General features: G+C 35.9%; 1 protein-coding gene across 2 annotated transcripts in view; it reads left to right on the top strand.

Annotated features, from left to right (window-relative positions):
• The window catches only part of tafa5 (TAFA chemokine like family member 5), a 273,343-nt gene extending 250,513 nt beyond the window's left edge, over positions 1-22,830 (top strand). Inside the window, exons 4-5 of one of the 2 annotated variants that reach the window (XM_012958427.3) lie at positions 6,697-6,755; positions 21,578-22,830. In XM_012958427.3, the coding sequence (XP_012813881.1) occupies positions 6,697-6,711 (15 nt within the window). In that variant the 3' untranslated portion in view covers positions 6,712-6,755; positions 21,578-22,830. 2 annotated transcript variants of the gene reach the window in all.
• The last annotated feature ends 1,616 nt before the right edge of the window (positions 22,831-24,446 follow it).

Below are 24,446 nucleotides of genomic sequence, written 5' to 3'. Positions count from 1 at the left end.
TCAGTCTGGTTTTTTTTCCATCAAGCAGAACTTTGATTCCAAGATAGCAGGAGATGAAATTTAAATTTACTATTTTTTTTTAATAAGGAAGGATCTACTGAAATTTTTGGATGAGGAGATTTTTCTTAAAAAGCAGAATAGGATATTGCTGAATGTTCAGATGTAGCACATTCAATATTCCTTGGGAAATTAAAGAACAAGGAATAGGCTTCAGAGGACTCTAGAGGCATTGTACCATATGTGAGATATGTAGCAAACAGCCCCAGAGCGGGCAGAGGTCTAGTGACTGATGGCATAAGAGTTGTAAGGAGTAGCAAAGAAATGAATAGCTTTGAAAAAGAAGTTGAAAGGTTTGTAGCTAATTTAGCAGTGCATTGTGACACGACAGTGTAACAAAGGGGATCTAGACAAGAGAGAAATGAATCTCGATTAGACCCAAAAAAAAAATCCAATGCACAATACAGTAAGACACTTTACGAACTACACTTATCTCTTGGGAATAGTTTCAGTATAATTTACCATTCCATATGTCATGTCCTCTCTAAAGTCTTAACCACATAGTAAGGTTACACTAATTCTGGGTCTTAGTACGTGAGTATAATATGCAACAAGCAAGGCAACTGCACTTCACAAATCAAAACAAAATACAAAACATTTTTAGGCATGCTTCTTAGTGTCATTTATGTTACATTTATAATGTTTTGAAGAATCAACACTGCTTTCATGATGTTATCTCTCAATAGACTGAAGGCATATTTATTATAATCCCAGTGGAGGTCTTAAGGATTGTAAATTATTTAAACATTCACATTTAATTAAAACACATGTTTGATATAAAAAAAATGCGAATGTGGAACCTATTTGTTTAGTGCATCATGGTAGGTACTCTTCTGTCTCCCTGGAGCTTTTGATCTGTTCTCATTTGTTGAAATTTAATAAAGGCAGCTTTGTGTACAATTGCAAAACACACTATTTCTAGTTTTGGTTCAAATAATGTTATTATTATTTTATAATGATTATACCATTAAGGTACAACAATCTGTTACTTCTGAAATGGGCATAGAAACCATTTAAATGTGTTTGCATAGGCTTGTACCTAAATATTTTTTGACCATTATTCTTTTCTATACATGTGTCTTCTGCATTGACTTGTCCTATATCAATGACAGTACTATATACATACAAAGCTTCCTATCACAGGAAGCAATAAGGTGACCTGGCATTGGGATTTTATGTGGCATAAAAGAAATTGCAATTGATCTTGAACTTACCTGTCTCATATAGTTTAGGTGAAGATGTAGCAGCAGTTTATATCACCTTGCTATTTCATATAGTGTATTTTTGCTCAATATATTTTTTTATGTATGCATTTATATATTTATTTATATAGCTGTCATGGGTCTGTACAATAAATAAATGCAATGTACAATTACATTGAAGATGCTAAGTGCTAAAGAGACAAGAGGAATGAGGTCCCTTTGTTAGGTTTTACATGAGGATGCTTCCATTCATTTACTAAGAGGACATTCAGTAAATGTGTTATCAGCATGACAGTGCAGCCTACAGATGTGCATACACAATTTAGCTTGGCCACTGCTGTTTGACACATGTAACATCTTGCAAAGTTGATTTATTTCTGCTACCGATACATTAGATTGAGGATAATTGTAGATTGCAGAATGAAGCAGTACACAAATTAAGCTTTCTTTATTACCGCCAGTTGCATTTGCACCCATGTCTCATACTTTGCATGTTTAGGTATCTCCATACATGGCTTTCCTTACATCTATATGTTCATCAGAGCACATTTGAGGGCATGCCTTCTGCCTTCTTACATTAAAAAAAGCATCATGGAATATATCTCAGAGATTTGTCTTATTGGGTCAGTAACATCTTAAGTAAAATTTAGAAGTGCTGATTACATAGTAACATAGTAACATAGTAAGTTGGGTTGAAAAAAGACATACGTCCATCAAGTTCAACCATAATGCCTATATATATATAGGCTATATATATACAGTAGCCTATATATAACCTGCCTAACTACTAGTTGATCCAGAGGAAGGCAAAAAACCCCATCTGAAGCCTCTCTAATTTGCCGCAGAGGGGAAAAAATTCCTTCCTGACTCCAAGATGGCAATCGGACCAGTCCCTGGATCAACTAGTACTAAGAGCTATCTCCCATAACCCTGTATTCCCTCACTTGCTAAGAATCCATCCAGCCCCTTCTTAAAGTTATATAATGTATCAGCCAGCACGACTGATTCGGGGAGGGAATTCCAGAACCTCACAGCTCTCACTGTAAAAAATCCTTTCCGAATGTTTAAGTGGAACCTCCCTTCTTCTAAACGAAGTGGGTGCCCTCGTGTCCGTTGGAAGGACCTACTGGTAAATAAAACATTAGAAAGGTTATTATATGATCCCTTTATATATTTATACATAGTTATCATGTCACCTCTTAAGCGCCTCTTCTCCAGTGTAAACAGACCCAACTTGGCCAGTCTTTCTTCATAACTGAGACTTTCCATACCCTTTACCAGCTTAGTTGCCCTTCTCTTGACCCTCTCTAACTCAATAATGTCCCGTTTGAGCACTGGAGACCAAAACTGAACAGCATATTCTAGATGGGGCCTTACCAGCGCTCTGTAAAGGGGAAGAATAACCCCCTCCTCCCGTAAATCTATACCCCTTTTAATACAGCTCAAAACCTTGTTTGCCCTTGCAGCTGCTGCCTGGCATTGCTTGCTACAGCCAAGTTTATTATCTACAAGGACTCCAAGGTCCTTCTCCATTATGGATTTGCCTAGTGCAGTCCCATTAAGGGTATACGGGGCTTGCATATTTTTACATCCCAGGTGCATGACCTTACATTTATCCACATTAAATCTCATCTGCCACTTAGCTGCCCAGATTGCCAGTTGGTCAAGATCCTGCTGCAGGGATGTCACATCCTGGATAGAATTGACTGGTCTGCAGAGTTTTGTGTCATCTGCAAACACTGATACATTACTCATAATACCCTCCCCTAAGTCATTTATGAACAAATTAAACAAAAGTGGACCCAGTACAGAACCCTGAGGGACCCCACTGAGAACCTTACTCCAAGTAGAGAATGTACCATTAACAACCACCCTCTGTACCCGATCCTGTAGCCAGTTTTCTATCCATGTGCAAACGACCTCACTAAGACCAATAGACCTTAGCTTAGAAAGCAGTCGTTTGTGGGGAACGGTATCAAATGCTTTGGCAAAATCCAAATAGATTATATCTACTGCATCCCCACTGTCCAGCTTCTTACTTACCTCATCATAAAAAGCAATTAAATTGGTCTGACATGACCTGTCCTTCATAAAGCCATGCTGATTACTGCTCATAATGGCATTCTCCACTACATAATTTTGAATGTGATCCCTTAACAAGCCTTCAAATAACTTGCCCACCACGGATGTCAAACTTACAGGCCTATAATTGCCAGGCTGAGATCTTACTCCCTTTTTAAATATGGGAATGACATTCGCCTTCTTCCAATCCCTAGGTACCATACCTGATGAAAGCGAGTCTGAGAATATCAGAAACAAGGGCCACTGCAATTCTGCCCCTAGCTCTCTCAGTACCCGAGGGTGTATTCCATCTGGCCCAGGTGCCTTGTTTACATTTATCGTGTGTAACCCTTTAAGCACCATATCCTGTGCCAACCACTGTGTAGTTGGAGCTGAGGCAACAGTGCAGCTATTGGGTGGGACTTGGCCCACTGGCTCCTCTACTGTATACACAGAAGAAAAGAACTGGTTAAGCACATCTGCCTTTTCTGTATCCGCTGTTACCATATTGTTATTATAACTCAATGGGGCCACACCCTCAACCTGCATCTTTTTACTATTAATATACTTAAAAAACTTTTTGGGGGTTAGTCTTGGCCTCGGCCGCGATGCGCTCCTCATTTTCTATCTTTGCCTTTCGGATTGCTGTTTTACAACACTTGTTATAGTGTTTATAATCATTAAACGCATCTACTGTCCCCTCTGACTTATATTTCTTAAAAGCTTTCCTTTTTTTCCCTATTAACTTCTTTACCTCAGAGTTAAGCCACATAGGTTGATTCTTAACACTTCTACTTTTTCTTATTAATGGAATAAATTGAGAACAGTAATGATTTAATATCATTTTAAATGACAACCATTTCTGCTCTGTGTTTTTATCAGAAAACATAATGCCCCAATCTATGCCCTGAAGCGCTGCCCTTAAGGAGCTAAAATTTGCCTTCCTAAAATTCATTGTCTTTGTTGCCCCTGTGTAAATTTGTTTCCTGCACCAAACATCAAATGAAATAACATTATGGTCACTATTACCCAGGGGTTCAACCACTTGCACATTTGCTATATGTTCTGGGCCATTAGAGATCACTAGATCTAGTATAGCATGGTTCCTGGTTGGCTCCTCAACAACTTGTGACATAAAGTTGTCATGCAGCAAGTTTATAAACTTGTTCCCATTTACTGTCCTGGCAGTACTATTGCCCCAGTCAATATCAGGGTAATTAAAATCCCCCATTATTATCACTTGCCCCAAACTAGCAGCCTTTTCTATTTGCAACAGGAGCTGGGCCTCCTCCTCTTCGCTTACATTAGGGGGTCTATAGCATACCCCTGCAATTAGTTTGGTAGATTCTTTACTATCTGTGAGAAGCTCAACCCATAAGGATTCAGCTCCCTCTGTTACCCCCATCACTTCCTCCTTAATATTTGCTTTTAATTCCTGCTTAATGAACAGACACACTCCTCCTCCTTTTCTATTGCCCCTGTCCCTCCGAAACAATGTATACCCCCCAATATTAACTGCCCAGTCATGAGACTCATTCAACCAAGTTTCAGCAACACCAATCACATCATATTTCCGCTCCAACGCCAGTACCTCCAGCTCTCCCATTTTACCAGTCAGACTCCCTTGCATTGGTAAACATACACTTAATACTGGTTCCGGCGTGAGAATGACGTGTAAACAACTTATGGGCCTCCCTGCCATTATCAGTATCCCGAAGCAAGTCTCCTCCCCCATTTTCCCTTACTATGCCCACTACCTCATCTATCCTGTCTACCACAGAATTTCCCACTGCACCCTCCCCCCCCCCACTCCTAGTTTAAAATCTCCTCCAACCCTCTAGCCATCTTTTCCCCCAAAGCAGCTGCCCCATCATCATTGAGGTACAGCCCATCCCTGGCAAAGAGCTTGTAGCCGATTGAGAAATCAGCCCAGTTCTGGAGAAACCCAAAGCCCTCCTCCCTGCACCAATCTCTCAGCCACGCATTAATCTCCCTAAGCTCCCGCTGCCTTCTTAATGTTGCTCGTGGCACAGGTAATATCTCTGAGAAAATTACCTTGGAAGTCCTCGCCCTCAACTTCGCACCTAGCTTTTTAAAATCGTTCTTGAGGACTAGTGATGAGCGAAATTATTCGGCAGATATGGATTTGCCATGGAAAAATTGTTGCCTACGTCAAAAAAACATTTGTTTTGACGTGCGTCATTTTCATCGTTTTGAAAATTTTTCACCTTTTTGCAAATCTTTTGAAAGATTTGTGACTTTTTCAGCGAAGTGAAACGGGACAGATTTGCTCATCACTAGTGCTGATTTATTAAATATCAAACTGGGTAATCCTGAATGATTCACAGTAGTTTTGATATCTTCCCCATTTATTACGTTTGGAATAAATGTCAATTTGTCTTTTTGCTTTCACACTTCTGAATGCTTGCTCACTACTGCATATTACATGTCTGGAGAAAAGCTGAGGACAATTATTTTTATTAATTGTGATGAGCGAATTTTTTTGGCAGGCATGTATTCGCAGCAAATTTCCACAAAAGAATCCATGAAAATGGAAAAATTGGGTGCTTGTCAAATTAGGCACGGTTGCGTCAAAACTGGGCGCAGTTACGTCAAATTGGTTGCGGTCATGTCATGTCAAAAACAGGACGCAGTCACGTAAAAACACGGGCAACCAAAAAAGACACGGGTGACAAAAAAGACGCAGGCAACAAAAAAACTGTGCAACTGTGCGAATTTTTCACCGTTTCTCAAATTTTATGGCGAAGTGAAGCGAGACAGATTCTTTCATCACTATTAATTAACTGTTGATGTTTTCATTCCCAATATATACCACTCACTAAAAACAAAGGGCAATGATAAATAGGCCACTATGTATCATGGTTATAGTAATAGGTACAACCATGTATTGTTATGTAGATGCAGAATAAATAAGAGCAAGTTGTATCTGTATTGCATTGTAACATGGATACTTGTGTTTGCTTTTCTGCAGTAGGTCCACACTATTAGTAAATTAGGCCTACATTGTGTAGCTGCTTTTTTGAACTTCAAAGAGAAGGAGACATTTTACAAATGTATATATGCTTTAAAAATACTTTAATTATGTCTTTTTGTGTATATAGTTTCTTCAAAAATAAATAACACATCAAATGGTTATGTTAGCCAGTGCTATTCACCATAACCACCAAGCTTCTGCTGGCTTTGTGTAAGTTGCAACATCATTATTTCAGGCTGCATTCATTGGTTATGTTCATGTGGCTGCTCACTGGAGGAAGTCTCTGGGAAGGGTAGGACAATGTGCTTTCATATGTATTCTGCTACAGAAATACAAGAAGTATATGGAGAGCACTTCACCAACCTACCTCTCTTCCTTTAGACACAAGGGGTGTGACCACTGAAGACAGCCTGAAACAGTCCACGCTGATTTACATTAAAGTGAGTATATGCAGGTTGGTGGATATGATGCAAATGACTACTATGGGTAATGTAACCATTTGAAGCTATTTTATTCCAAATGTTTTCAACTAATAAATTAGTATAGTGAATTCTTTTGATTTGATGATAGCCCCCCTTTCAGTTGGATTTAACAAAAAGTTAAACCGAAGAAAAGTTTATTCAGTGCTGTAACTGTGGTAAAATACAATTGATTGCAGCTCCACCCTTATCAAATCCACTCTGCTGAATCCAAAAATCAAGAAAAGTATCTGTGGGGAAAAGCAAACACCAGATCCTGGTGCAATAACAACTATATCAAGTTCACACGTACCCACACATTAAGAATACAAAATAAAGTGCAAGTGCTACTGCCAATGTCCTGAGGAGGTACTGTATATTAAAATGATACTACACTATTTGGCATGTCTTTTTACAGCAAATATATTTTTGAGCACATGCAGAAGATTGATTGTCATGCACAATACATTTGGCTTTGATTCTTGGGCATCTGTTAAATAGGAGATCCTGCTATTGAAAGAATACCTTTAGCTGCAGTCGTATTTTTGCACAAACGAAATTGGCAGTAGCACTTGCACTTTATTTTGTGTTGTTAATGTGTGGGCATGTGTGGTCATAAAACATTATATAGAAGTTATTGTGTTTGTGTTTCCCCACAGATACTTTTCCTAACTAAACGTTAAGACTGCAAAAAGGTACCAGTTCTGGCATTAAACTGAAAATGAAACACGTTATTATAGATGACAGACAACATATTAGTAAAATTGTAAACATGGGTAATATTGACCATTCTGCTGAGTATAGTGCCAGAGTCAGCTTTCCCATGCTGCATCAAAGTGTCAGCACCCTATCAACCTGGTCCCATTTTCTCCAATTAACCTAAGACTAGTTGAGGGCAGGCTGACCTAGCAATGGAGGATTAACTGATGCTTACAATAGAAAGATTGTTTTCAATTCAATGTTATGTTAAAACATATTCTGTTGCTATTAGTTGCTTTCTTAAGATATATCACTATACTTATTATACTTAAGTATTAGCAAATTATTGTTCATATATGGGGAGGCTTATTTATCTATTTTTGATCTTGTGTATTTTAGAGTTATTGTTTTCAATTTGAATAAACTTGAAGTTTTACCAAACTCAAATGTTTGCTTATTTTTTTAAAACATTTGAATATTAACAACTTCAATTAAACCGTGAATTCTCATTCTACTCTTCATTTTCAATGGGTCTACAAACGCTCACAGAATTAACAAAAACTTGAATAAAAACAGCATAAATGTTGCATAGGACAAATTCCATTGACTTCTCCATGAACTTTTTGATGCCAAAGTTTTACATAATTACAATTTTTTTTAAAAATTTTTTGCACCTAATAAGTATCAAACATTTGAGTTTTGGAAACCATCCTTCAAATTTGGGAGCTTTTGCACAAACCAATTGAATTGCGGAAAGAATTTTGAATTTGAATCAGTCCCTTTGTGTACCAAGAGGTAGTGTAAAACTTCAAATTTAGGGCAGTAGTTAAGAGAAATCTTTGACACTATTTTCGCAATACAAATGGCTGCCATTGGAAATGACATAAAGGCATCCCTTTAGTAGACTGGGGCATCACTGCATTACAATAGCTACTATTTCAACATTTTGGTGTTGCTAGGGCACATTTGTCAAGACTGTATTGAAACTAGTGTATTGAAGGCTAAATTTTATGACAGATTGCTGTGACTAGATGTTAAGGCAGAGTGTAGCATTAATTCCTATTCCTGCAATGATTTGCTTCTTGCTTAATAGGGTTTAGCAATAAGCCAAATACTGACAAAAAAACCCCATAACATATGAAAATCCTGAGCTGATTTATTGGTTTCAAAGGAACTTGTGTATTTAATTTTTGGAATTTTATATATATAATAAAATTCAAAACAACCACTAAATAGACTGTTTATTTGAAGGTTACTAATATGGTTGGCTCCAAACCACCTGAAGCTCCGCTGATTTTAATTGAACTGTAAAAAGTAAGCAGTAATGTGAAACGGGACCATGCAAAATACATTGATCATAGTAAACTGTCCTTCATCCCAAATCAGTGATGCTGCTTCTTAAAAACTTCTTAAAGACTTTTAAAAAGTACCCAAACTACATAAACTATTGTGGTTTTAGAGATAGCTACCATATGTAAATGTATTTGTTAGAATTATGCTACCAGTAAGCTGTTTGTTTAGGAATATCAGACAGCTTTAAAGATTTAAAACATATAATATTTGTTGTATTTGGCACATTTTGCCATGTTTATCGGTTACCCCATGCTGATGAATGTTATCTTTTATTAGAACGGGTGGAATTAGTTAACAGGTTTTTTTATATATATAGGTCAGAATAGTCTGAATATATACTGAGATACTGCTTGATTTTCTAGACTATAAAGAGCCTAACCTTCAGAGAGAATCATGATTGTAACCTTTGCAAATATTAGAGCGGTATATTGGGTATTATGCATGTTTGACCTTGTCGGGAAACAAATATCCTTCAGTAAATTATTTCATTAAAACCTTAAACTGAGCTGGCATGAGTTTCACATATCTCTTGCATCAGAGGTCAGCGTTTGTGACCTAAATGACAATATAGAATCAATTTGATTACCAGTGGTTTGGAGAAAGTAGTTCCTAGCCTATCCTTCTACAGTCACCTTACACAAGATAATTTTAGATTTCTTACATATTATAATTTACCTGTATCTTTTTTTTACCGGTATCTTTTTCCTTAAAATATAAACAAGTATTATACCCTCTAATTAAATATTATTAGTAAGTGTTTAGTATTAGTAAGTATTTCTGGATGGGGTGATTTTGTGTGTTGTTTATGTGTGTTAAATTTTGAAAAGTACTTTACAGAGTCTTGTTGATGATTGTTTAATAAGACAGTTGAAGCCATGCAAAACAATTCTTCAAAAAAGGTAAAGCAGCAGAATTTTCTAGAAAAAGTGGTTTTATAAGGCAATGTATTGAGCAAACTGTAAACTGTAAGGTGTATACCCAACATGCATGTAAAGTGTAATATGTTTTTTTTATTTTGTACAATTTGCCATCCAGTTATTAACATCAATATATATTGATGTTATAATAAATATGTTGCAATGCATCATGCATTCTTATTTTTTATATGTTCTAAAAAGAAATGAGTCAGTATTATATAGCTAAACAAGTAGAGAGCTTAGAGCATTGTCACATGTTTAAATGTAGTCTGCTTGATAACCAGCAGATGGCTCCTTTGACTACTGAGTATACAATCTTTGTGCAACTGCTTATAAGGATTATGTTTTTTGACATAAAGCAGACTGGATTTAAAAGTTCTCAGTGTTTACTAAATCTTTTTAATGGTCATTTTTCAACCAGACACAAGTCATCATTGATTTGTTGTCAGACTAAAATACATTTATTTCACTCCCCCCTCCATGAAACCACAATCTGATCTGCTTAGCACAAGAAATTTAAAGCAAAACATTTTCTGCAAAAAGATATGAGGGAAATGGAATATATGACTGCTAACGTTCGGGGTACCCAAGAGAACTGCAAAAAGGTATAGTCTAGATGGGACTATTACACAACTAATCCACTTGGGCGAGGAGATGCCTCCCCAAACCAGCAACTCCAATTAACCTGAGATACAACGGTAAACTCTATTCCCCCCCCCCCGGAAGGCACTGGGCTTATTCATGTTCTCTGCTTAAGGTTTTGAGGTTTATTCGCAACTCCCAAGTTATCTATGCACTTACTCCTATTTGGTTAGACCAGCGTTTTTCAACCACTGTTCCGCGGCACACTAGTGTGCTGCGAGATGTTGCCTGGTGTGCCGTAGGCAGGGCACCAATGTACTAGGGGGGCACTGCTCTTGGCACCAATGTACTAGGGGGGCACTGCTGCTGGGCACCAATGTACTAGGGGGGCACTGCTCTTGGCACCAATGTACTAGGGGGGCACTGCTGCTGGGCACCAATGTATTAGGGGGCACTGCTGCTGGGCACAGAGTTAAATTTTTTAACATTTTCTAATGGTGGTGTGCCTCGTGATTTTTTTCATGAAACAAGTGTGCCTTTGCCCAAAAAAGGTTGAAAAACACTGGGTTAGACCAATGCTATATATCTAAGCACAGGCTCCATCTGCTAACTTTAACCCAACTTCAAGTATTAACATGATTATGAGCTATTGTGATAGTAAACTTGGCTTCTTGGAATCGATTGTAATAAGCAAATGTCTGACACATGTTATAACTTGCTATTTCTGTATGCCTGAAATAACCAGTAAAAATTTTAAGTTACAAAAAAAAAAACATTTTCTGCAAAATTTATGGCATTTGGGGTGCCAGGGCCTGCCCGTATAATGTGTGTTCATTAGATGTTATGAACTCCAAATTTCACTCAATGAAGTAGAATTGAGCTGATCCAGAGATTCAACCATCTGAGGCCAATCTGGCTGGAGATGAAGGCAGGCAGCTCAGTAGCTGAAAGTTCAACTGTACTAGCCTTTATGCCAGCTAGAAAAATATAGAGCTTATTTCTGGGCAGATCGCTCACTGGCCTTTTAACCTTTGGAAAAGTAGAAATTAATTTGCAGATAATTTACAGATTTTATTCACAGTGTATGCTGCTTGGGCTGCTGGGAGAGGAATCAACCAGAGTATTTGAAATAGGCAATTTAAATACTTTTACCTCCTTACTTTGTAACCTAGGTCTTTGAAGACTAAATATGTTTTGCTCCATACTAACAAAATAAAATGTGTTTAATACAGTTGTGCTTTAAATATAAATAAACATGGAGCCCAAATGCCCTTTAGGGCATATTTATAGAACAGTGTACAAGAATAGAATGCTATTAAGACTTAACTGCAAAAAATCAGTCTGGGATTATATTTGGACATGAAAAGTGGTGTAAAAGTTTTATGTGGCTTTTTTTTACACCAGTATGTTACACTAGGATAGACATTTGTGTAAAATCATTACACCGTTTTATTAATGTGCTCTTTGGTGTCTACAATTAATTATTAATAGTAGCACTAATTCTCCCGCTATAAAACAAGGATCCATATGGTTAAACAATATATACATATAGACATGAACATACTTTTGAGGCAGAAACAATACAAAGGCTCTTCTATAATGAAACATTCATTAGCATCTGCAAAAATTACATTTACACTTGAAAGTCAATTTTTAATACAAGATTTTTAAAAAATTATTATGTTCCTAGTTATTTATATTCTTTGTCTGTTCTTTGAGCAAACAATAATAACAGAATTAAGTTGTGCAGGAAAACTGGTAAATACTTGTAGGACACTTGTCCTTATCACACTATTGCTATATAATTTGGCATCTTTCAACACAATTGTCAGTTTTTGATCAGGAAATCCACAGAGTGGAACCATATTATTAATGTAGGTCAAAGCTGAGTAACATTGTCAGAGCAGACGAAAACATCTTAAACCATATACTAAAAATACCTGATCCAATTGTGCAGTTGTTTTACATAAGCTATAATAAGCATCTTACAAAACATTTGTGCTTTACAAGCATTATATACTATACACTTCAGGTAGAAGAATCTTTATATAAAAAGAAATAAATATATTACATGGTAACACATAAGGTAGAAAAATGGTAAGCTTAACCTTTGGTCAATCTCTTCTTACTTGACATGTTGTAACAGGAATAAAAGCCCAAGGGAAAAGCATGACTTATTTTTCTCTGAATAGGGAACTGTAAGAAGGATTTTTACAGTTTTCTTGATGGTACATCATTTTTACTTATCACTTTGTAATTATCTTAGGTGTTTTTATGCACTGTCTTTTTTGTTGATTACTTTTGCTGTACATTTTTCACTGAACATTGTTAATAGGAATAATGGTGAAATTAACCAGTGTTTTATTTATAAGTGCTAAGATTTTTGGAATGTTGTCAGGGACCAGGAGAGCAAATTCATGATCCTTAAGGAGCTTGGCTGAATAATGTTGTGTTTTGATCAGGGTGCAAGGTTTAGTTGAAGAGGGGATAGTGTTGAGCTGAGTTATCATAAATCATGACAAAGGTGGGGTGAATGGGGATATCAGATAAACTGTATCAGAGAAGAGCAGAGAAATCTTATATGTCGGGGTCATATAAGTCCTGTCTAACCTGAGAAAAGGCTGAAACTCTTATAGTTCTATTATTTGGCAATTGCCTTAAAGGGCACCTGCCCACCCTAAAAAGTAATGCCAAATTATTTTCTATTGTGTTTGTAAAGCAAAATAAACTTTACTTACACTGTATACATTATATAAATCTTGTTTCATTCAGAATAAATAATAAATAATCACAGCAAGTAGGGTGGTGCCATTTTGTGAACACTGTTATTATGGCAAGCTTTGTATCACCCCAAAATCTTGTGTATGTACCAGAATGGGGGACCTGATGTCCATGCACATGCACAGGCTACACAAATATAGAATGTGAGGAGGGGGAATGAGAGGAGTGCAGTGACATCTAGGAAAGTGAAAATAAATGCCTGCCTTGTCTCTTGGCTTCAGGCATAGAGGCAGGGCAGGCACTTTATGATTGCCACATGAGATTTAAAATACCTTTATAACAGAAATGGATCTTTCAATATACAAATCATTTGAATATCATGTTTAATTTGAAAAGGACTTTTATTATACAGATTGTTATGTCTCGGTGACAGGTCCCCTTTAATCATCTACTCCAATGTTTGGTCTGCTAAGTTTCAGCAAGGTATCGGTAAACCTACAATAAGAGTTAGCTTATGCGTTTTTAAAAGCAGAATTATACAGGTGACCTTTGCTGCAGCTGCAATTTGCAATGTTTCTTCAACAATTTAACTGGTATTGTTGTTAATTGTGCTTGTGTAATTGCTAGAATGCTTAAGATTTCCTACCTTGGAACTTTACAACTCAGCTATGATGTTTATTCTTGATAAATGAAAACACTTATGTACCAATGTGTCAGTATCAAAACATTAATGGCATTATTCTTACTCTTGAAAACAAAAGTCTACCTGAAGGTGGGACTAACACTGCAAAGTCAGAAAATACCTTAAATAGTGTTTTATGCCTTTCAAGACTTTGTCAAGAAGACCCAGTATTACAGATCCATACTCCATGCTGGAGTAAGAAATATATAGTAAAGAGGACTTTCAGAGACAAGGGTCTTGTTTAAATTGTTAGGGAAACATTTGTTCCTGCCTCTGTAAAAATCTTGATTGAGAGTCTGCAGAGGATCTTTATAATGAATCTGACACTGACTGATTTTGCATAAAAGTCTGTCTGAGCTGTCACTCAGTCCCCTGCTAGGTGACATAAACCCCTCATAGTGGGATCATATAGAAATTCCAGCAGTATTCGGGTGGGGATATAACAATGAAAATATCTGTAGTGAAGAGCCTAAGGCATGATTTCAATACCCCCAGACTCATGCTTCATCAAAAACTTAAAACGCATAAATAAGCCAGTAGCATATGGCCCTGATACTCTCCAACATCTGTAGGATACAAAATCTGTTTATTGTGTATCTTAGTATATGTTTAACAGTAGTGCAGTGGGAATTATCTTTGCACTGGTTTTCTAAATATCTACCTTTGAGTAACATGGAGTAGAATCAGTTTTCCTGTTTACCCTGTTTAGCTCAAGAATTAACAGAAAACAGATGTCACATGATTAAAATGATAGGCAAAAATAGATAGAAACTGTTGGACAAGAGGTATACTTGCCTGTTTTAACTAGGCACAGCATGCACTAATCTAGAGGCCACACAATGTTCTGGGTAGGATCATGTATCCTATAATGTAATAATATAATGTCATCTAATATGGTATCATTGTACATTAACAGTCATAATCTAAAACTGTCAATCTGAAACAAATTGTCAAGAAATATATTAAATTGCATCATGGTTATTTGTGTGTGTATTGGGCTTTCTATATGACTCACAAATTATAATTTGGAAGCAAAAAATGTCTGACCATACTTTTTCATAATACCCATAGTGTGGAAGAATACAGACTTTCTTTGATGTATTACTCTATTCAGTTCATTTTCCTACTGCATTGTTAACCTCAGAAATTGAAGGTTCTGATGTTTTATTGCAAACTTCAGCAGACCTGCCTGTCAGTCATGTGTCTGCTCAGTTTGGCCTCTGCATGGCTCTATTTTCTAATTAGGCTAGGAAATAGCTGTTTATATATATATTTGTCTATTAATGTGACATCGGCCTGGCAATCATATCTTGTGAAGTAGCTTTTGAAGCTTGTAATATCAGTTGTCTAGATAACCTCAAAGTCAGCAACATCAGACCCAGTTATTAATATTACGTACATTATTTCATATAATGGCTAATGCATTTTTTACTAATGTCTATTCTAGCATTCCTGCTGTTCTGATGATTTTTTTCAAGTTTTTCTTCTCTGCATTTTCAGCATAATAAGCTGGTTTATATTCAGAGAATGTAGGGTAATAAATCCAAGATAGGTATACATTAAATAAAATTCATTTATACACATTTTCCAGTTAATATATATTGTGTAATATTTTATAGATATTATTTTACACCTCCTATTCATTTTTGGCAAAATGAACCAATTAAATACCATGTTATAATTTCATTGCCACTCTTTCTAGGTCAAGCGTTTGGTCCGACTGTAGCTGTGCTCTGAAATCTGTTTCAGTTTATGTAAACTTAGGAAATATGTGTGTCTTCAGGCCATAGCAATGATTTCCTTTAAAGCTGCTGACTATTAAGCTTTGATGCACTTCTGAGATTATTCCACCTGCCTTCTAACTGGTTTTGTAATTAACTATATTTATTGGCAAACTTTTATTTTAGCAGGTCTTTAAACCAAAGTTGTATTCATTAAGGATCTGTGAGATTTGCTGCATTCATTTTACTTTATAGGACAAATTAATAACTTATTTATTACGGTTTCAACCAAAATTGCTGATTATGCAGATTTTATAAGGGACTTGCAAGCTGAGAGCCTGTTTTATGTTACCAATCAAAAGAAAATTATACAATAAATATTATATCGCTATTATTTATTGATGCCTATAGATATCTAAGTATAATTATATTTCACACATTTGCCACTGATTTCCTAGCAGCCTAAAGAATATTTTGCCATTCATTAAATTTCATTCATGAATCCGTAGAATACACTCAATTCTGTTATAAATAATTGCTTTTTCATGTAATTCTTTTTTTTCCCATTAAAAGTAGTTTTGTAGGTCGTTAAAGAGGTTCTAGGAGAAAACAATAAAAGTAGTTACCATGTTTTTGCCCACAATTCACCTTTGCCTCTGGAAATAGGACCTTTCTCTTTCTGGTGAAACTCTTTGCTGTAATAGCATTTGCAGTGTGTCCCCTTGTAAAAATAGTTGCATAATATTCATGAATTATGTCTCGCCCTGGGTTTAATTTTTTTTCTAGATTTTGAAACCATAAAAGAGGGATCTATAATCCCTTGCCAAAAGTGAGAACGCTCAATGCTTTAGCCTTCAGAGACCCTATCCATCTATTTAGAAAACTGGTGTATGTTAATTTGAGTATATTTGTATACCTATTCAAATTGGCGAGTAGTGGCAATGCCACTGAATACCAACATTTGACCTGCAGGCATACTGAATTTGTTAATTTTATCTAGAAATGTGCTACAGGAACCTTACCCCTAATGCTAGCAGTTGCAGGGAGAGATCTCAGTCGGTGCTGGTACTGATATAAAACTTGAATTATTCCCTGGATTTTATGCATTGGGGGAATATTATTAGGGGCTGATTTACTAACCCACGAATCCGACCCGAATTGGAAAAGTTCCGACTTGAAAACGAACATTTTGCGACTTTTTCGTATGTTTTGCGATTTTTTCGGCGTCTTTACGAATTTTTCGTTACCAATACGATTTTTGCGTAAAAACGCGAGTTTTTCGTAGCCTTTACGAAAGTTGCGTAAAATCTTGCGATTTTTCCGTAGCGTTAAAACTTACGCGAAAAGTTGCGCCTTTTTCGTAGCGTTAAAACTTAAAAGGTGCGAAGTTTCGCGTAAGTTTTAACGCTACGAAAAAAGCGCAACTTTTTGCGCAAGTTTTAACGCTACGAAAAATCGCAAGATTTTACGCAACTTTCGTAATGGCTACGAAAAACTTGCGTTTTTACGCAAAAATCGTATTGGTAACGAAAAATTCGTAAAGACGCCGAAAAAATCGCAAAAAATATGAAAAAATCGCAAAATACCGATCTTTACGAAAAAAACGCAATCGGACTCATTTCGACCCGTTCGTGGGTTAGTAAATCAGCCCATTATTGTCTGATTGAATTTATAGGAGTATGTGTGGGTTATCTGTGGTGTCAGCATCTTTACACGAGTTATGAAGTTATATACAAGTTTTGGTTGGATAAAAGTAACCTTTTATGATCTATGACCTTTGATTGGCATGAATCTAAAAGCCTGCAAGTTTGCAACCTGCAGGCTGACATCAGTTTCCAAGGGTCATTGTTTGCCATTAAATAGCTCATAAACACACAATACATTTTAACAGTTATAGGCATTATTTTATGTTTGTAGTATGTATTGCTGTTATGATATTTTCTCTTATAGAAGCACCCATTTACCTTTCCTTATGAATTACTTGTTTGTATCATATTATATAACTGCATTACCACAAGCCCCTGAAATGCCATGCCTGTGTAAAGGGTACTAATTAAGCATTTTATGTAACTGGTCTGATTTTAGATTTCAATTATCTGGCTTGTTAAGTGGTAGAATGGGACCTTTATTTCTATTAATATTAGTGCTGTTGAAGGAGAAAACATGCGTGAGTCATTAAACTGGTACACTGAAAGGACCGATATTTCAGGAAATTGAAACACCGTTTTATTTATTAATTATTTTTGCACAGTAATTCTAGACTTGCATTGCATTTGCATTGATTCCAAATGTTGTAGAAAGGTCATCCAACAAACATACTGCTAATATTACTCTCAATATTATATTATGACTTCTATTTACTTCCTTGAAAATATGATCCCCAATATATATTCGCTATATATACCAGTTACTTGCTTTTTTACCATGCTTCCAAACATTTCAGTCCTCTTACAGAATTATTTTGTTTTATCTCTTGTGATACCTACATTACCAATTCCATCATGGTTTTTTTTTTTTTTAATATTGCTCATCCTAAACACATCCTATGGTTACTTATTGAGCATATTCATGTATTACCCTTCAACAATAAAGAAACATAAAGGAATAAAACCTTCTTAATTAGTAGTGTTGATTATAAAATTGCATAAATAACATATTACATTTTGCAATTTAATAATCTTCATTAGACATTTATTATATTACAGATATTTAATTGCACATAGCTTCAAAGTGGCATATTTCTTTGGCGGAAAATAACTTTTTCACTATAAAGTGAAGCATGAAGCATGTACTTGTGCATAACAACATTTTCAATCTTTTTTACATTTTTATTAAATTCCCCTAATTTTATGTTAAAGCTTTTGAACAAAAATATATAAGAGATAAAACTATTCGTAAAACTTAATCTATCATATCCAGGCTCATTTGCTTTTTGTTATACAAATCTCCAAGTGTTTTTTTAATAAACTTTTTATTGTAATACAGGCATTACATTTCATGTTTGGTGTTACATTATATTGTCAGTTAAACATTTCCAATTTCAATGTAGTCTTATGGGTTGTTTTTTTTTACAATACAGGAGGACAGTTTTCACTTGTAGGGTACAGATTATGGTGTAGGCAGAAAATAATCAGTGCCACTGATGTGATCCTTGAATGCCCTGTCTTGTCTACATGTCTACTAGTGGTTGTTATGTTTCGATTGGTGGGTCCTGACTAATCATTTAGTAAGCACTGTGCCAGCATTTGATGTTTTTCATTTGTTAGTGTCGCTATTTAGCTTTCCGCGTTTCGATTTATTTCTTTACAATTTTCCTTTTGCTGCTATACTGTCCATGGTAAATAGATGAGACAATTTTGAAATAAAGAGAACGATGGAGAGGGGTTGTGGTTTGATCCATTCCTGAAGAATGGCTTTTTTTGCTACTGCCAAGATTATGATCATCAACCTGGTACTGCCCTTAGTTAGTCTAGAGTGCAATTTTGTTGTGAGGCCTAAAGTAGCTCATTCAGGGGAAATTTGAGTATAATAAAGATTAGTGTTAAAATAATCACCTCCCTCCAAAATGTTTTGATTTTTGGGCAGCTCCAGTGAGCATGAAATGGTTTAATTTTGATTAAGTTTTGGGCATCTGCTATGTTGTCATAGTTTCAATTCAAGTAATTTCAAAGGGGAGTAATAGGAGCAGAGAAAGATTTTTAAGAACATTTCCCTGTAGGAGGGCATGGGAAATTCTTTTATATAGCAACACAATGCTCCCAGGATGTTCCCCATATTTAGGCCTGGTAACCATTTTCCAACTGCTCTTCTTTCCTTTGTGTAATCATATAATTCAAAGTTTTGTTTATAGTTTGAGATTGTTTTCTCGTTTAGGCTTCCCTGTTCCATGAATCTATGTACTGGGTTATCCAAATCTAGATCTGCTAAGCAAATGTATATATTCTCTTAGTAGCTTTTATTATTATTAATGAATTGTCTAGGAGGTAGAGGTGCATTAAATTTGTTACACTAGAGTTAGGGTGGGTAGCAGATATTTCAGGTATAAAGTGGCAGTCACTGGTGTACATAAGAATGTGTGTTCTGCAGCTCAGGAATGTGGGCCCAGGCCTCAGTATAAGTTTTGTATGTCCACCACCTGTCCGGTAGCTAGTTTACTCATGCATTCCTTGACCTTTGATGTATATGCATTTGGCAGGAACAATTGTCTTAGCGATCATGGGTTTCTCCACTGCTGAGATGAAGGGTGATAGATGTACTCCTCAGCTGTAGAGATGTAGCGAACTGTTCGCCGGCGAACTAATTCGCGCGAACATCGGGTGTTCGCAAGTTCGGAAGTTTGCAAACTTTTCGTGCATATTCGCAATTTGGGTTCGCCGCGTTTTTTTTCCCGCTGCGTTTTTTCTCTGCTTTTTTTCTCAGCCTAAAAAAGCCGCACAAGCCACACATGGCATTTTTCAGCCTAGTACTGGTGTAAGCAAATCCTGTTTCCATGGTGCTAATAGTGCGAAATAGCAAAAAACACTGCGTATTTCCGCTAGGTCTGCCAGCTGCTTTTGCGGTTTTACGCAACGCTGTGTCAACAAAGTATTTTTCAGATAAATTTTTGCCCTTGATCCCTCTCCTGCATGCCACTGTCCAGGTTGTGGCACCCTTTAAACAACTTTAAAATCAGTTTTCTGTCCAGAAATGGCTTTTCTAGGTTTTAAAGTTTGCCTTCCCATTGAAGTCTATGGGGTTCGCAAAGTTCGCGAATATTCACGCTTTTTGGCGTAAGTTCGCGAACGCGTTCGCGAACTTTTTTTTTGAGGTTCGCTACATCCCTACTCAGCTGTAGAGTCCTAACAGAGTTCAGGCAGTTTGATTCCACAGAACGTTGATATTTGCAGCCTAGGAGGTGCCACGTTGTAAAGTTGGAGTTGTTCCTGGTTAGACTTGATGCATTTGCAGCAGCTTTAAGTGTTTAGTTGTCCATACTGCACTGTGTGAATCAATGCCTTGTTGTGTTCTGCCTCCTGCACTGTGTTAAATTCTAATTGAGTGTCAATGGGCTTTAGGTGTAGCTTTAGTCAGTAGGTGCCACTTAAGTCATGGTTTGATGAGTAGTATAGTTTAAGTATGGTATGATGGGTATGCTCCATGCTGGAGACCCGTGGTAAAGGTCCGACAAGCAGCTGTTCGGGACACTTGGCAGTTGTGGCCTAGTGGCTGTCATGCATTTGGGTGGCGTGGGGTTTAGCATTATCACACTTCCCAGATGCCCCGCTCTACTTGTTGGACTCATCACAGGGGCTGCAATTAGACTAAGGCTCAGTATTTTGTACAGTAGGGGCTCCAATAATCATTCCATTCCCCCTTCCTCTTGCGGTAGGTGCGCACTTCTAGTATGCAGACAGCCAAGTTAAAATGCACGCTTACACCTGATAAAATTGGTGTTGGTTCTGTAGTCACAGTATATGTTTCGGTTCATTTGTGTTGCCAAAATCCTAGTTTTTCAAGAAAGTCAGGGAGCACTATAGAATGGCGTCTTCTCCAAGGGCCCACCCACCAGAACTGTTTGATTGTTAGGTAATGACACGGTTCTCATTTACAGACTAAAATGGGTAGGGTGGGTAAAAACTGTCTGGGCCTAAATTAGTAATTAGTGGATGGTGTAAATAGAGGCCTGGTCTAAAATGTTCTGATTTTCCAGTGGTGTATCTTGGGAGGAAAATAAACAGAAAGCAAGTTAAACACAAACCTTGATCATTCTTGTTTAAGTAAGTACAAATATCAAGACTACTGTTTTAGACATTAAACCAGACTAGGCAGGTATTCTCTTACTTATTATTACATACTAATTATTTTATCAACAATTTACTTTTGTAAAATGTACAAAACCCTGAAAACAACTGAACACCATTTTTTATTTTTGAAAAATTGTTGTTATTGTTATAAAGCTGTATAACCACTAGGTCTTATCTGCATGTTATTTTGCAAGCACTGTTTTTAGAGTCAGGATGAGTATTGTTTGGTTCATTATAGGCTCCTTTGAGATCTGAACATACTTATGAAAGGTTACATTTAACAGAGAACAATAGAGACTTAAAATAAAAATATTGACTTACACTGTGTGTTTGTATTGATCTACAGGTCTCCTGACAAATGCAACATCAAAGCCCTGCAGAAGCAGTTCAAGCTTTTGAGATCTACGTACTCTTAGACAATTTCACTGCTGTGGATCATCATTGTATGCCATCTACTCTGTCTGTTCATCCGGTATCTCATAAAAGACAGCATAATTTCACAAAATTTTGAGCAAAACTTTGTCCTTCCTTGTTAAGGAATTTCGGAGAAAGGAATACTGTGTGCTGACATGAGATATGATCGGGCATTAGCAATACAGCTCATGGTTAACATTTCATCTGGAGTAGATGTTGCCAACTTCTTTGAATTTGAATATTCTACCATCCAGAAGAGTATTCGTTCCAATCAGCCTTAGAAAGAAGACTGTTTTGTCTACAAGAGGACTAAAGTGCAAAAGAGATTGACTTCTAGTGTCCTGGACTTGTCGAATTGCTTTTATTTTCTTATATGTTGGATATAAATACAATAGACCAAAGAGCAAAGCATATGTTAAAAAGGACAAAACCCAAAACTGGGGTAAAGGGTAAAGGTTTAACATGAATGCTTACTTATGATTTCAAAGGACATGTTTTCTCAGCAGTTACAATGCTGGAAGTTTACATTCCAGTGGACATCTTTATGGACAACTGCAGCAAAGCATATGCAGAAAATAGCTCTTCAAAAGTACATCTATGGAACTTAATGGAGCATGGAGAAAAAAAAACAGCCTATGTTTTAAAACAAATTTCACAACACAGAAACTGTCTTAATGGTATCTTAATTCCGCTGTACTTAGAATGACATTGCCATACTAAAACTCATTTTCAGTTTTAACCAGTAAAATACACCTCTTCTACAAATCCATTTTGATAGTTGACATTGGATAAAAGGTATTTGCAAAAGAGCATGTTTGGTCATTTGTGGCCACATTCTATACACCATTTAGCACCAGAAGGCAAATTAAAGAGAAAAAAAAGAAAAAAGTAACACTTGTTTGAAAGAAATCATTAAATGTATTTTGAAAAAAAGCCTAAAGTTATATATTTAACAGTTTTTATATGTTGTATATTTGTAGAAAATCCTATTTACCAATTAACGTGGTAACTCTGCAATCCAAGTGTCAGAGTTGAATTGTGTTTATTACTTCAGTTGTCTCTGAAGCCACTAGTGTAGTTTGCTTTCTTCCATTGGGACGTTTTGGATGTAAAGCATGAGCAGAGATAACTCTGTAGAAAAAGCAAAGAATACTGTTTATATAATATAAATGCATTCAACCATTGCACTCTTGGAAGACATTTTTATTTTTATTTTCTCTTTGTGTATTGTTAAATAGTTTGAAACATTTCCATGTTGCTTTTCACATGAAATTACTTTTAGCCCTTTTTATAAATTCACACAGTACTCATTATATATATATATATATATATATATATATATATATATATATATATATGGAATGTACTCTTGGAACCTTCATATCTCTAGATTTCTGCAGCACTTTTAAGCTGTGTGCGAAATATTTTACTGATGTAATAAGGAAATCCTATTAAGTTAGAAAGATATATTGACAAAACGATATATATATATTGCTAAATTATACAAACCATTCAGTTGAAAAAAATTTGACCAATGAGTACTTTGGTAAATATCACCTATACTTTGTACAAGATTTACCTCATCTTTAGAAATCTATTTTTTTATTCTTCAGTTTCATGAAGTAAGCAATTAAATTAAATTAAGTGTGTGGAATTAAGGGCACATGGAATGAAACATAATCCCTGTTGTACTATTCAGAAATACCAATGTGGTACAAATTAGTGTACTGTCTTCCTGGCAGATTTTTGTTAACATATATATATTTCTTAATTCTCTCATAGAAAGCTATTATGCATAACCCCTTTCATTTATTTAGCATGTCTTTAGATTTTGATTAGAATACTCATTTGCATTGACACTGGGTAGTATAGGTCAGGCTTAAAGAAAGTAGAATTCCAGTTTCTGGTTCATAAAACTATAAAAACACATTTTCAAAATGCAAAGCCTGGGTGACCTGTAGTTCATTTCAGATCATTTCCATTTATAGCTGCTGTTATAATTGTTTACCATTATCATGCCATTAAATCTATTTTTACATAATTCCCTTTTGTTCCTTTGCATTTGGCCAGTAATAACTAATATTTTATTTTCTGGATACCGCTTCAATAGTCACTTCTATAAACAAAAAAAGACATGCAATAAATTATTTAAGTCCATCTAGCTATTCAATTCTGACTCTATGTTTTGGCTCATTGATTTAACCCCTTTACCTCAAAGAGTTAACCAGCAGTTTTATCAAAGTAGTAAACTATTAAGGTATATAAAACACAAAAGTAGAGGAAGAACTTCTAAATAAGACATCATCCACTCTTTCTTGCAAAGTTGGGTGATGCTTTATAAATGTGTGTGCTTGTTGGATGGTAATCTAAAATCATTAGTGGTAGACTGAAACCTGGGATGAAGGGGTTAATCTACATAAAATGAGTTACTTCTATTTTCTGCACTCAGAAAGTTAAAGGTGTTCCATCTTTATTGCTTTAAAGTATTCTCTGTTGTGTTGGTATAGCTAAATTATAAAATAAAGACAAGTCCTTTTTTATTGGGCCTTTTCTTCACTAAGATAACAGCGGACATCATATACTTTTTTTTTTAATAAAAGGAGTCTTTGTAAAAGACAAAGAAAAAAAACAAAAAAACCTCCATATATATATATATATATGTCAGTTTGCCTTGATCAAAAGCAGCACGGCACCAGCATAACTAAATAAAACTGGAATGTGTTAATGAGAACTATACAGTAATTAGGAAGTACAAATAATTTAATTAGAATATGTTTGTGGTACAAATGTTTTGTTGGTTT

The sequence above is a fragment of the Xenopus tropicalis genome, chromosome 3 (genome assembly GCF_000004195.4).
Source record: "Xenopus tropicalis strain Nigerian chromosome 3, UCB_Xtro_10.0, whole genome shotgun sequence".
NCBI lineage: Eukaryota > Metazoa > Chordata > Amphibia > Anura > Pipidae > Xenopus > Xenopus tropicalis.
The sequence above is the reverse complement of the archived record's forward strand: the minus strand, read 5'-3'. Positions and strand labels throughout refer to the sequence as shown.